General features: G+C 33.9%; 1 protein-coding gene across 8 annotated transcripts in view; it reads left to right on the forward strand.

Annotated features, from left to right (window-relative positions):
• The window catches only part of PCNX1 (pecanex 1), a 159650-nt gene that overhangs the window by 76553 nt on the left and 68052 nt on the right, over positions 1-15045 (forward strand). For 7 of the 8 annotated variants that reach the window (XM_079768039.1, XM_079768032.1, XM_079768034.1 and 4 more), the window contains 2 exons: positions 11923-12013; positions 13594-13651. The exons of the other annotated variant lie outside the window; for it this stretch is intronic. In XM_079768039.1, coding sequence (XP_079624165.1) covers positions 11923-12013; positions 13594-13651 — 149 coding nt within the window. The remainder of the gene's footprint in view (positions 1-11922; positions 12014-13593; positions 13652-15045) is intronic. 8 annotated transcript variants of the gene reach the window in all.

The raw sequence follows: 15045 nt of genomic DNA on the forward strand, positions 1-15045 counted from the left end.
CATGTTCATCACCTGACTTTGAGGAATTTATGGCTCTATACTAGTATCAAATAAGAACTTCATAAAGTTTTTCTTTTTGTGTTAATATATTTATAAATATAAGTTATTAAATAGTTAATTCTCAGAGGGGTTGTATAGTCTAAAGCCTTAATGAATATCCACTAGAATACCAGTTTCGTGCCTTAATGACAGTGTTTTATACTACTTTGGTTTTCATTTTTCTATACAATTTCTCTTTCTTGTGCTCAGAATGCAGATTATTAACAATTTAAATAAATATAATGAAATTCTTATTAAAAAGTACACATTTGAAAGGATTCCATTTGTTCACTGTGATTTTGTTTATCCATATTATAACTATCATTTATAGAGATAATAATCCAGTTGCTGCTTTGATTAGAAGGATATGTGGTGTAAGGTGCCCAAATTAGGTATAATAAAATTTAAAATGCTATTTATTTTTTCTCTTTCCATTTTGTAATTATCTTTAGTTACAAGAGATATTAATAAATATTAGATATGCATATTGATGAAATCTTATAGAAACTTGAAAATGGTCATCTAAGATACTTATTACATTAGAATGTGTGGTGATTTCTAAATAAAATGAGAGGACAACAAAACATTTTAATTTTAGAATGCTTTGGCTTTTGAGTTTGTAATTTAAAGAAGCAAGGGAGTCCATAAGGAGGGTGTTTGTGAGAAAGTAAGATAGACTTCAGTTTAGTTACTTGCTTTGACTTAAAAAACAATGAGGTATTTTTAGTTGCAAGTATATTCAGTTAATAATATCTTTTTATTGGTATTTCCCTCAAGTTAACCCAAAGTTTCTACGAACAGAGGATTTGTTAGTTTGTGCCTATAAAATTACAGTCACCGTCACCATTCCTATTGGGTTTATGGTAGTAGATTAACTAAAGTAGAAAGGCTTAGTTTTGATCCATTTGGATTTTTAGACTTTTGTCGAATCAAGCATAAAATTAAACAGTAAATGATTTTTCTCAATAAAAGTCTCACTCTAAATACACATGCAGATTATTGAAAATATGTATATACTAGAGGCCTAGTGCACAGATTCGTGCACCGGTGGGGTCCCTCTGCCTGGCCTGCGCCCTCTCTCAATCTGGGACCCCTCGGGGGATGTCGGAGGCCCAGTGCGTGGATTTGACTTGATCTCTGCAGGCCAGGCCGAGGGACCCCACCAGTGCACGAACCCGTGCTCTGGGCCTCTAGTATGCATATAAGATCTTCTGTTAATCTCTTCCCGCCCTCCCATCTCCCCCCTTCCCTCTGAGATTCATCAGTCTGTTCCATGTTTCCATGCCTGTGCGTTGAGCATCTGCCCCCTGGTCGTCAGTGCGCGTCATAGCTATCGGTCAGAAGGTTGCTTAGGCTTTTATATATATAGATGAGTTATGTTGATAGTTCTGAAGATAAAAAGGCTTTCAGATTGGAGATGACTTGAGCATCTACTGGGGGATATTCAGGAAATTCTCTTGAAATTTAGATTTTTTTCTTTTATATTAGCTGCTTTCTGATAGCTAGTTCTTGGACTGTGGTAGCTGAATGCTGTCAAATTGAATACATAGTAAAAATGAAAAAAAAACCACCAAGCAATCAATGGACAGTGTCTAATATTCCATAGCACACAAAGTTGGCTGAAAAAGATTCTGAAAATGAACTGCAGCTGAGCTTAAAGGGTTGGTAGACATTGATTTTTTTAAATAATATAGTATAATAGAATATTTTTGTTGCATAGTTTAATTTTCTGCATGATTTCAGTTAACAATAGTAAGATAATTTTGTGTGAATGAATTTGGTATTATATACTAGTAATCAAATATATTAAAGATAGCTGTGATGTTCCCTAAAAGTAGAGTTATTTGCCAAAATTGCTTCTTTCCAAATTTAGCTCCTTTAATTGAAAAATTTTAAGTGTATACTATTTATGTTTGAAAATGTATACATACACATAATACATTTACATAAAATACTCATACACATATACACCAAATTGCATATATACACTCATACATATATATATATATTTGAGTACATATAAATGTTTGTATATGTAATAATTGTGCATTTACTTTTAAACTGAGGAATAGTCCTTTTGGATTAAAAGAAACTTTATAATCAGGCATTATTTAATTAAAAGCATAGGTAGTTTAACTGTTTTCTATATCTTTACTCTGTGGTGTCATAGTAGATAACCACATTTATTTCTTATACTGAGAAGCCTTATTTCTCTGTTGTATTTTGACTAGAATTTCAAGGTTATTAGGTAAAACTGAATTATAAGTATAAAATTTAAAACCTGGTTGGAAACATTTGGGTGGTTTTCTTTTTTATTGATAGACTTCATTTCCAAGAAGACTTATTTTTAAAAAGATTTAAATGATGGAAGTTATGGATAAGTTTTAAAATGAACATTTTTGAAAAGGAAATTACTATAAAAGAATTTCTCAAACTCTTCAATGTTGCTCTTTTAAAAAAACACATTTTAAAGTTTAATTTCCTTCTCATCAAACTTTGATTGGACTTGTTTATTTGCAGTTGATTTCCTACTATATTCTGAATTAAATTGCAGTTTTACTAAATAAAACAAGCTGTGCTTAGTGCCCAGATAAGTCACACCAGAGATTCTGAATTCAGATAACCTTATATATATTAAGCCTTTTCTATAAAATTTAGCAGTCATTTCTCAGTTGTTATGTGAATTCCTATTTTGAATTAAGTTGAATAAATTGATGCAGTAATGAAACATGCTGTTGTAGTTGATAGTTAAACTTCATATATAACACAGCCTCTCAGAGGAAATGTTCCAGATAAGATCAGATAAAATAGGAAAATTTATGTGTGTTTTTTTCCTGTGTATGAAATTAGTGGTGGATAATTGCTTTGAAAAAATATATACAAAATTACTTTATTTTCATGTAAAAATGCTGTTATAATGAGAATAAGTTAAGCCTTTTCTAATTTTATTAGTGTATTAGAGGTTGAAAACGTGGTAAGTGAATTGGTTTTCTAAGGTATTCTTTTGTTTCATTATTGTACAAGGGTTGACAAAGAAAGTATTCTTCGAAATAATCTGCTTTACTGCAGAACTTATTAACTTGAAAATGTAGTCAGCTCTAGAAAAAGACGTAAAGGAAATCTGCACTACCTTACTGCCCTTTTCATTAAGCAGTTTACAGCAGCTGTGCATTATGAAGCAGAAACATGATTCGGAGGCTTTAAACATTTTCACTTTAAAAGGAAGAGACTCAGATGATCTGTACTTTTAGTGAGTTTAATAGAGTTATTCTGGTGTTTAAAAAAGGTATGTGTTTGTACTACTCTGTAGCATTTTGGGATACATCATAAGTACTTTTCCTAATTGCTATGAATACAGAGTTAAGAGGCTATAAGGGACCTTAGAGTCTCTATTTCAGTCCCCTATGTTATGGTAGATAATTTTTATCTATCTAAACAAAAATTTACATTATTTTTACAGCAACCTTGATCTTATCCTTTATTGTTACATTTATTTATTTATTTATTTATTTATTTATTTATTTATTTATGATTCTAGAGAGAGAGGTAGGGAGAGGGAGAGAGAGAGAGACAAGCATTGATGTGAGAGAGAAACATCAATTGGTCTCCTCTTGCGTGCACCACAGCCCCAGGATCAAACCTAAAACCTGGGTATGTATCCTGACCGGGAATCAAACCTGCAACCTTAGGTGCATGGGGCCATGCTCAATCAACTGAGTAATACCAGCCCAGGCTATTGTTATTTTTTGAATACAAAAACTACTAAATTCTATTTTTTTGTGGGGAGGGCAACATAAAGTATATATAAATGAAAGTAAAATGTTTCTTTTGATACAATAAAAATGCTATACTATATCTAGAAGGAAGAAGTGTTAAAGGGTCAGGGGATATATTCTTATACTTCTTTTTGATAAAATTAGAACACTTCCCATTCTTCTTTTTTTTTTTTTTTTTTTTACTTTTCCCATTCTTATAATGGAAATACAAATTAAGAAATACTGGAAAATATAATGAAGAAATGAAGTATCTGTAATCTCATCACTTAAAGATATCCATTAATATTTTATAATTTTTTCTTTTATAATGCTCACATGTATATTTTTTTAAAACAGAATTGGGAACATGCTGTGTGACTTTTGGGCTACTGATTTATCAAAAGGAGTAATAATGATATCTACTTCATAGGTTTATGGTGAAGGTTATATCTTAAAATATGCAAAGCAATTAGAACTGTGCACAGTGCCTGGCAATAGTAAGTCAGTTACATGAATGCTCTTAATGTCATTAATATTTATCATAATTTATTCAACCAGTAACTAACCCCATTGTTAGTATTCAGTATAATTCCTGATATGTTCTTTTTTTTTTCTTTTTTATTGAGGTATTATATGTGTTGTAATGAACACTCTGTTGAACATCCTTATGTACTCTTCTGTACAGCAGTGATTATTTTCTTTAGGATAAATATATTGAAATGGAATAATCAGTCAAGGGGAATAAACATTGGGGCTTTGATGTATATGCTGTTAATTGCTTTATGGAAAGCTTGTACCATTACACTTTCTCTGGCAGGGTTTGAGAGTGTCTGTTTTATCCCCACAAATATTGTAAATTAAAAATAAACCCAGATAAATTTTATTTCATCTATTCTAACCCCATCCTCTAGATATTGCTCAGAAGTTTTTTTATATATACTGTGCATAGACTACTGGCATATTATTTTTAAAAGCTTGGATGCCAGAACTGCTGATCTAGGCATATGACAGATATCAACAAGGGCTGGTTAAGAGGTCTGATTCACCTCTTGCTCCTCTCTTGTAAAGAATTCATTGAAGCACTAGATTAAATTATCTGCTTTCTAAGATTAACATTCTAAATTAAAGTTGATTACTCTATGCATTAGTTGGAATATAGGTTAGATCCTTTTAAAAAGTATTTTTTTTATTGATTTCAAATAGGAAGGGGGAGGGAGAAAGAAACATCAATGACTGGTTGCCTCCTGCACACCTCCTACTGGGGATTGAGCCTGCAACGGCATGTGCCCTTGACCAGAATTGAACCCGGGCCACTTCAGTCTGCAGGCGGAGGCTCTGTCACTGAGCCAAACCAGCTAGGCTAGGTAAGATTCTTTAATGTAGGAATCCATTTCCCCCTCGCCCCAAATCAGTGACTGAAATAAAAGAAAAGTTTACATTTCTTTCTTTACAGTCTAATGGGAGTTTTCCCTAGCAGATGGGCTGGTTCTGTTTTCTTCCCCATGTGGCTTCCCTACCTCCTCTATAGTGACTTGCTTCAGTTGTTGACATATCCCCAGAAAACAGGAAGGGAGGGGTGGCTAAGAAAAATGTTAAGGACAGGTAGCCTTTATAAACTTTCAGATTGTAACTTGGGAAATGTGCCTGTCACTTTCTCCTACCTCCCCTGGACCCATGTCACATGGCAACTTCAAGCAAGAGAGATGAAATAGCTCTAACTAGGTGAATATGCCAAGCTGAAATTCAGTGTGGGGAAGGTCCTATTACTAAAGGAATAGGCAGAGAATGAGTACTGGAGGTCAGTCATCAGTCTGTCACTGTAAGACAATAAACACTTCATTAAGATAAAGATTAGTGACCTAGAAAAGTTGAGAGTTTAAAAAAATACAAGTGACTTACAATTATGGGCAAACAGTTCAGCTCTGCTCATATTTTTTAAAATTACAAATTAAAAATGGAATTGGGATATTTTTCATCCATTGAATATGTAGTGATGTTCATTTTTGGGAAGGGTTTGGAAACATAGACAACTAAAAGATTGAATATTTTTTTACCCCGGCTGGTTTCCTCAATGGTTAGAGCATTGGCCCGTGGGCCAAATAGTCACAGGGCAATGCCTGGGTTGCAAGTTTGATCCCCAGACCCGGTCCGGGCACGTGTGGGAGACAACCAATGGATGTGTGTCTCTCACATGGATGTTTCTCTCTCTCTTCCCCCTTCCTTTTACTCTCTCTAGGAATCAATGGGAAAAATATCTTTGGGTGAGGATTAACCAAAATTTTGAAAACTTTAAACAACCTAAATGTCTCTTACTAGAGAACCCTGAAAGAAATGATAGTATATCAATATAATGTAATATTCAGAACTTGATGCATCTGTATTATTGACATGAATAGCTAAGTTATTTAGTAAGCAAAAGAAGTAAATTTTGGAAAGTGTGTGTGCAGAGAATGATCCATTTATCTTGGGACAAAATGTGTATTAAAATTGTTCTGAGGAACACAGAAGTTGCTCTCTGCAGTGGCTATCTCTGGGGAGTGTGGAACTTCATTTCATACACTACTTTTGAATATTCTGATGCATAGTATTTTTTAAATGAAGCACAAAAACAAAACAACAAATACCACCCACTCTCCAAAAATCATGATTGTTATTTTGTGGGAATTTCACTGACTGTATGCTGTATTAACACTCACCATTTACTTCGATTCTTTCCTGACCAGTCTTTTTTTCTTTGTTTTTACATCAATTTTATTGATATATTACTTAGGTATGATAAATTGCATCCATTTAACATGTACAGTTTGATGAGCTTTAACAGATGTGCATATCTGTGAAATACCACAGAACATTTCCATCATCTTCAAAAAATTCTTTTTTTTAAAGATATATTTTATTGATTTTTAGAGAGGAAGGGAGAGGGAGAGAGAGATAGAAACATCAATGATGAGAGAGACTTATTGATTGACTGCCTCTCGCACGCCCCCTACTGGGGATCGAGCCCACAACCCAGGCACGTGCCCCCGGCCGGAATCGAACCTGGGACCCTTCAGTCCGCAGGCTGATGCTCCATCCATTGAGCCAAACCAGCCAGGGCTTCAAAAAATTCTTGAATGAGGCCTTTGCCATCATGCCTCCTCCACCTCTGACCTCAGGCAGCCACTGTGTACTTTAGGTCATTATGGTTTTCCTTCTTCAAGAAGTTCATATAAATGCAGTTGTACAGTTTGTGGGCCTTTATATTTAGTTTCATCTTCAAATGACACTTTTGAGATTCACCATAATGTTGCATGTGTTCGTAGTTCCTTGGTGTTGCTGAGTATTATTCCATTGTGTGAGCATATTATATATTGTATATCCATTCATCTGTTAATGGATGCTTGCATTGTTTCCAGTTTTTGGCTGTTGCAAATAAAACTAATGAACTGTTTTTGCAATGTTTGCGAATTCATTTGCTATTTGTCAGCTTTTAAAATTTTAGTCCTAATGGATGTATAATGGTATCTTATTGTATAGTTTAAATTTACATTTCTCTTATGACTAAGGATGATGAGCATCTTTTGATGTGCTTATTGGCTATCCATATATCTTCTTTTGTGAATTGTGTTCAAATCATTTATTTACTTTTAAAATTGGGTTGTTTGTCTTGACTGAGGTGTAAGAGTTCTTTTCATATTGTACATACAGCTAATTTGTCAGGTAAATACAAATTACAAATATTTTGTCCCATTCTGTGGTTTGCCTTTTTGCTTACTTGATCACTTGTGATGTCATCAATATCATTGTTGTGGATTATTTAAACAAGATAAAGAAAATGTGAGCAGATGATGAAATCTTAGCAGAAGATGAACTTGGACATTCACTTTTAGAAGGGCCCCCTGATCTGGTGATTAGATAGTGGGAGTGAAGACTTAACGGTGAAGTAAGGCATGTCCTGTTAGGTCAGAACGAGAGAACTATGGCCACGTCTGTAAATATATCAGTAAGCAAATTTCTTTTACTGTTGCCAAGCAGTAGTCTTATCAGTCTTTCCTTCCCAGTCCTCAAAAGCTCTCTTCTAAACCAGCCTCTTTGTTCTTGTACCTGCCCTTCCTTTGTCTTCTCCTGTTTTAAAAACCGAGCACAGTGTTTCCAGGAAGAGAAGGACTGGTTTTCTGTATTGAAACTTTTAATCAGTAAGGGCATAGTGACTTGATTTCCATTGTAGCACTAGAGTTAAAGCACTTTTAGAAGCCTGAGGCTTTTGGTCTAGGACAGGGGTTGGCAAACTATAGCCTTAGGGCAAAATCCAGCTTGTAAATAAAGGAACTATGTATTTATTTGTTTTTGCTGTGGCTGCTTTCATATAGTGGCTGATTTCAGTTGTTCCAAAAGAGACCATCTGGCCCACAAAGCTTAGATATTTATCTGGCCTTTTACAGCAAGTTTCCTGGCTTCTTGTCTAGGGAGAAACTAGTCCATTAACCTATAAGCAGCAATAAAATGAGTCATTTCTGTCTGGTTGAAAACAAATGTTTCCTCAGAGACTCATAGTCACCACTCATGATAATAAGGGGGGTACTATCCAAGGCCTTGTCTCAAAAATATAATAATATATCCAGTACATATCACCATCAGAAATAATCTCTTTTTTAGAGTACATAGGTTAGTCATATAGATAGCTGTATGTGGTCCTTTAACAGCCTTCTAAAAAACACTTTATAAAGTTGCCTCTCTTGTATCTCTCTTTGCTCTTATAGCCCTGTCTGCCCTAAGAGTGATACTAGAAAAGTGCTTTCAATTAAGTCAGTGTGTCAGGGTTCGGTTTGGAGGACGCAGACTGAACAGATGATTTGTCCGTCTGTTCACCCACCTCCTTCCTGGATACATAGGTAAAATTAGTGACACCAAGAAACAAATAGTTGGGTTTCTTGGGTGAGCACTGGCCTTACAGTCTGGATGCATTTAACTCTGTGTCATGTGGTAAAGATTTTTATTTGTAGGACAAGTTAGAGAATCATATTCATTTCTCATGTCTTTTATCAGGCTTTTTGCCAGTGTTTATTTGAATTTGTCTGTTCCACCATTTGTTCCTTTGTCCTAAGTCAGTATCCAGTTTCACTCATCTTCCTGTTGATCATCATTTATAAATTGACCTATGGTAGAAATTCCAGCCGCCATCTTGTTTGTTTTGTCAGAAATGGATTTATTTCTTTTTTAAATTGTGACAGAGCCATTCTATTAGATATAATTAATTATGATCTGGGAGTATAATTATGATGTTATGACTTGGTTGATAATCATAATTCATGTGAAGAAGATATAGTTCATTGATGTTCTACTTTCTTCCCAATTCATGATCATTAGAAATTATATTTAAATTAAAGAATAATGTTAAGATAGGGTTATTGATAAGGACATATTTTACTTTGCATCTAAAGGTTAACTATGATCATGATTTTAATCTCAAATGAGATATATGTGAAATTGTTATGCATTCTAAGAAGATTTGGACAAATTTAAAATATTCTTCATCTTTATAAACCAAAACAATATATACTTATTTCTGTTCTGGTTATTTTTGAAGATGCCTTTAAGTTATCATATTAATACATTAAAATGTTACTAAGTTTTCACTGAAGTGTAACTTTTTTTCTGAGTTGCTTATCTTTTGAATAAAATTTGTTACTTCTGAAGTGCTGTCAGTTTCCCAGCCCAAAGATATAAGGGACATAGAATCTGTTCTGTTCGTGGAGTAAACTTGGGAATACACCAGAAAGCCTTAATAGGATGTTAGTTTGTTCTGACATGTGTATGTATATTTTTAGGAACCTTAACATGTTCTTACAGTTAGTAGGTAGACAAAAGCTTCTTAGGGAAAAATAAAAAGTACTGTTGAAGTCGTACACATTTGTTAAAATTATAGCTGCTTGTTTCTTAGACATGTTTTATGTTTCTGTTTAAATTTCTAAGTTTTATTACTTGTATAGTTTGATAGAAGCATTCAGAGTTGTAGATTTATATAGTAATAGAACTGCTCAATTGTCCAGCTTTCTGTCTATAAAGCTTTTGGGGGATATGTTTTATTTTTGTTTGTATTTATTTAAAATGCAACTATGTCTGTAAAAGTTTTATATTAGACACCTATACGTAAAAGCAAGTTGTGTAGTGACATAATGTTCTTTTACTTTTCCATTTTAAAATAGCAAAGAGTATTATATTTGACTTCAGTTGCATATAAATATTTATCCAATATCCCAAGAACAAGACTTATATTACTAAAAATCCCATGGAATACTTAAATACCAGATTATATTTTAATAATTTAAATGCTATTGGATACAGGATTAACTTACTTATAAAATACACACAAATTATGTGATATAAAAATATTTATGCATCCATTCTTACTGAATTTCACATACAGTAGCCAAGCTCTCTAGCTCTTTGTTACTCTAATTTAGCTATTTAACATAGGTTTAAAATTCTTCTGTATTTGTGCAATCTATGATTTTGATAAGATATTTTTTTATTAATGTAAGTTAATTATAGTAGCATAACCAGTCTTCGATTATTCACGATGAGTGAGGAAAGAGCAGAGCATAAAAAATAGCAGTTTAAAAATAATTTTTAAATTTTAGTTAAGCCAGTATTTTATTTTATTTTTTTCTTCAGTAACAATTTCTGCAACCCACCAAACCACTTCAAAAAAATTGTCAGTAATACATTTAAGAAGTACCTAAGTTGACAGTTTATATCATTTCATATTAGTTTATTAATCTGGTTTCTGGGAGAGGTACTAAGAGTGAATGACTCATGACTAACAGCAGTTTGAGATAATCCACATGCTGAATAATCCTCTTAAAAAACTTCAAATGAACTGAGCATTTCCCAGACTGCTTTGTTTTCTTATTGCAGGAGTATATTATTCTGACCAAAAAATGCCATTACAGAAAACACTATAATAAAATACTTGGATGTTTTGTCTGATTCATAGAAAGTGCTCAAATAATCCTATTAAATAAAGTTTTTTTTTCCTGATTCTAGTCCTTTTAAATAATGAATGAATTGTTGAAATGTTCTGCAGATTCTTAAATTATGGAGGCCTTTTATTGTCATGTTTCAAGGATCCTACTTAGATAAAAATCCTTATTGTATACTGTTTTCATTGTAGTTATGGAAGAGAAATCTCTTAGCCCTGCCATGAAGGTGAAATTGCCCTTTAATATTATTCATATTCATAACCTCAGTAATTCCAGCTAGTAAAACAAAAACCTTGTAAATGCTCTAAAAGCAGCCTGGACTAGACCCACATGATTTTAGAGGTGTGTACCTCTTCTCATTGCCTTACTGGAAATTTATAATCATATATTTATGCTCCCTAACTCACCATTGATATGGACTAGCATAGATTGTCAAGGAAGAGAATGAATTTCAGACAGTATCCAGATTTTAAAAATTCCATTATCAGAAATAATTTTATCTTATAGAGTTCATTTTAAGAAAGTTTTTTTAAAACCTCTGTTTCTTTACAACCAACATATTTTCTAAACATTTTATCAGTTTAGTACTGCTACTTGTCTATACAAGTAGTGTTCTTAAATTTTTTCAGAGTTCTTATAGAATCATACAACTAGTAATGTTCATTAAATACTGTAATTTAATTACCAACATTACTATATTTTATTCTTATATCCATTTTGGCAATCTTCATCTTTTTCTAAAAAAATACACCAAACAAACAGAACTCTGAAGGTAATCACACAAATTTGTTGTCTTGCAGTTTGAGCTGTCTAAGACAAGCAGCTTTCCCAATGGCCACTCACCACTTGCAAGTAGTCAGGTGACTTTAAACAACATTAAATTCATTCATATGATTACTTCAGAATGTGCTGGGAGGAGAAAGAGGAGACTGGTATTGCAAAGCTGATACAACCCCTTACTTTTTATACCTGATTACATATGTTGACATTTATGAACCACTGTTTAACATTTCTTCTCAGTTCACATGCTGAATTACCTGCCAATCATTTCTTTTAAAATATTTTGGGAAAGGGTATAGTAAATTGTCTTGAATTGTAACAAAATTTAGCGTTTGTTGAAGGAAAAATTCTGATTATTCTTTTTTTAAAAATCATTTATTTGCTAGGTAAATTCTCTTCTACGCTTTATGAGACTGGTGGCTGTGATATGTCACTTGTGAATTTTGAACCAGCAGCAAGAAGAGCATCCAATATCTGGTATGTGTGAAGTCATTTTAGGAGGGTGTGTGTACATGCATATATTTGCTGTGTTTAAAGTTTTTAAGCCTTTAGATGCAAGTGTTGTTTAAAAACATTTGTTTATATTGGCTTAAATAATTTTTCATAGTGCATTTGTCTCTAGAGAGTTAAAGTAGAAGTTGTTGCTACGGGGAAAGGAAAGCATTATTCTTAAAACAAAAGCTATCCTGTGTTTTTAAAAATTAAGTAAAAACTTCCTGTTGATCTTATAATGAGACAGTGGTTTGCACAGTTGCAAATTTAACTATAGATTTCATTGTAAATACATGATGTAAAAAAAGCTTATTAAAAATATTTACACAACTAAGTTCATACCCATCCATTCTCTTTTTCTTGTGTATAATTAAAATTTTTCACTTCCTTTAAGGGGTTGGTCAAATATCTTAAATGATCAGCTTTCATTTGTTTTAAAATGTGTTTACCAGCTATAAGGAGACGGAATTTCTTAAATTATGGGTCATATGTTACATTTAGTTTCTTTTTTCATCTTCCCTTAGGAAGTTGCTGCTTTGAAATACATTATTGATGAATTAATTTACTGTTTTTACTAGGGTCATTTGATTATTAGGATTTCCATTTAATAATGGACACACTTATTTAAATGTACACATCTATGGGCAATTCACCTAGTTTTTTTAAGTTTTGAGGTGTTATATAAAGCAACAGGATCTTATAATCACATAGATGAAAAGTCACTTATCTGTTGAAAAGATAGAACATTTAGAAAACCATACCCTTAGCTCCTTTAGTCTAGTTTCAGAATTCGTGTCAAAAATGATTAAGTTGGTGTGTTAGGTATTTTGTAGCAGTCGAAACAGTAGGAGAATGGAGCAATGGAAACAATTATGTTTAATTCAAGACACAAACAATTCCTACACCATAAATGTGGTAAGGTCTCACGGTTAAATCTAAGCTTGACCTGTGGACACTGAATTGTGTTTCTGGGCCATTATAGCTAAATTTATCATGAGTCCAGGCAATATGTTAATTGCTTTCTTAAGCACTCTTCACAAGAACCTTTTGATAAAGGTACTATCATCCTGTTAATGATGAGGAAAACTGAAGTATAAAAAAGTTGGGTAATGTGTCCAAAATTTCATTCACTTGGTGAAGAATTTTGAATGTAGATACTCTGACCCAGTGACTATGTTCTTAATCACAACTCTAGGAAAATGATATTTTGCATTTTGAAGTTGACATAGAAAAGTGAAGACACTGTAAATATCAAACACTGTTAAAGGATTTATTTTCCTGTTACCTGGAAAGCTCTTTTTTTAAAAAAAATATATTTTATTGATTTTTTACAGAGAGGAAGGGAGAGGGATAGAGAGCTAGAAACATAGATGAGAGAGAATCATCGACCAGCTGCCTCCTGCACACCCCCCACCAGGGATGTGCCCGCAGCCAATGTACATGCCCTTGACCGGAATCGAACCTGGGACCCTTCAGTCCGCAGACCGACGCTCTATCCATTGAGCCAAACCGGTTTCGGCTGGAAAGCTCTTTATTCCCTAAAGTCTTTTTTCATTTTATTTTAGTGATACCGATTCTCATGTATCCAGTTCTACCTCAGTTCGATTTTATCCACATGACGTGGTAAGTTTTCCTTTATTTTTATAAAACATTGTGCTTTCAGATTAAGTTGCTACACAAATCAGAAAAATGAATTTTGTTGAAAAATATGGCAAAATACTTTTGCTGTCCCGTAGTACATCTCTTCTTAGTAGTCCTTTGTTAAACAAACATGGAACATCATGAAGTTTAATGAACTATATATGAATCAATTATTAGGCTTTTGAGAGTATCTTGTAAAGGTTACTTTACTCACCAATGCCATAATCTGGTTGTGCCATTTTTTTATGGTTTCATTTTAAAACTTTACTTTGAACATTATGATTTTGGGGTATTTATTGGTTAACTATTAGTTATTTATATACCAGTGTATATGTTTTGGAAGCTTAGTGATGACATCACTGTATAAAAAATATGCCACATTAAAAAAAAAAGTGCCACATAAAATACAGTGGGGATATTGTAAAAAGATAATACTGCCTTTGCCATCAAAATATATACTAGTATACTGAAGTTGGGAAAGACAAAATTGATGTAATCCTTATAAATAACACGTAAGAGATATAGGTAGATAAATGTAGTGCCAAAGGGATTGATTATTGGCAGCTTCCCGAAGATGCAGAGTTGTGAACAGGGTTTTAAGACCATACGTGTAAGTTGGCATAGAGCAAAGGTTTTTAACTAGTGGACATTTGGCAATATCTGGAAACACTTTTGCTTGTTACAGCAGGGGGAATGCTACTGGTCTATAGTGGATAGAAGCCAGGGATGCTGTTAAACATCCTACAGTGGACAGCCCAACTCCCGCAATATAGAATTACCTGGCTCACAATTCCTGTAGTGTCAGGGTTGAGAAATCCTGGCATAGAGCGTAAGATGGAAAGTGTTTGGGGAAGTCTTTGTGAATGTTTAGAGATAGTGGCTGTGTTATATATAGAAAGTAAGTTTTCTTGATTATATCTACACTAGAGGCCCGGTGCATGAATTCATGCACCAGTGGGGTCCCTTGGTCTGCAGGATCGGGCCAAAACTGGCTCTCCGACATCCCCTGAGGGGTCCCCGATTGCGAGAGGTCTCAAGCCAGGTCGAGGGACCCACCAGTGCATGACCGGGCCGGGGAGGGATGTGGGAGTTTGGCCAGCTGGGTAGGGACAGGGACTGCAGGAGGGCTCCAGGGCATGTCCAGCCCATCTCGCTCAGTCCCGATCAGCCGGACCCCAGCAGCAAGCTAACCTACCGTTTGGAGCGTCTGCCCCCTGGTGCTCAGTGCACGTCATAGCGAGCGGTTGAGTGGCCTTAGCATATAATTAGCATATTACCCTTTGATTGGTTGAGCAGCCAATCGGACAACTGGACACTTAGCATATTAGGCTTTTATTATATAGGCTATGTGTTGAAAGTAAAAACTCCCTTTGTTT

Source organism: Cnephaeus nilssonii, assembly GCF_951640355.1.
Source record: "Cnephaeus nilssonii genome assembly, chromosome: 4".
NCBI lineage: Eukaryota > Metazoa > Chordata > Mammalia > Chiroptera > Vespertilionidae > Cnephaeus > Cnephaeus nilssonii.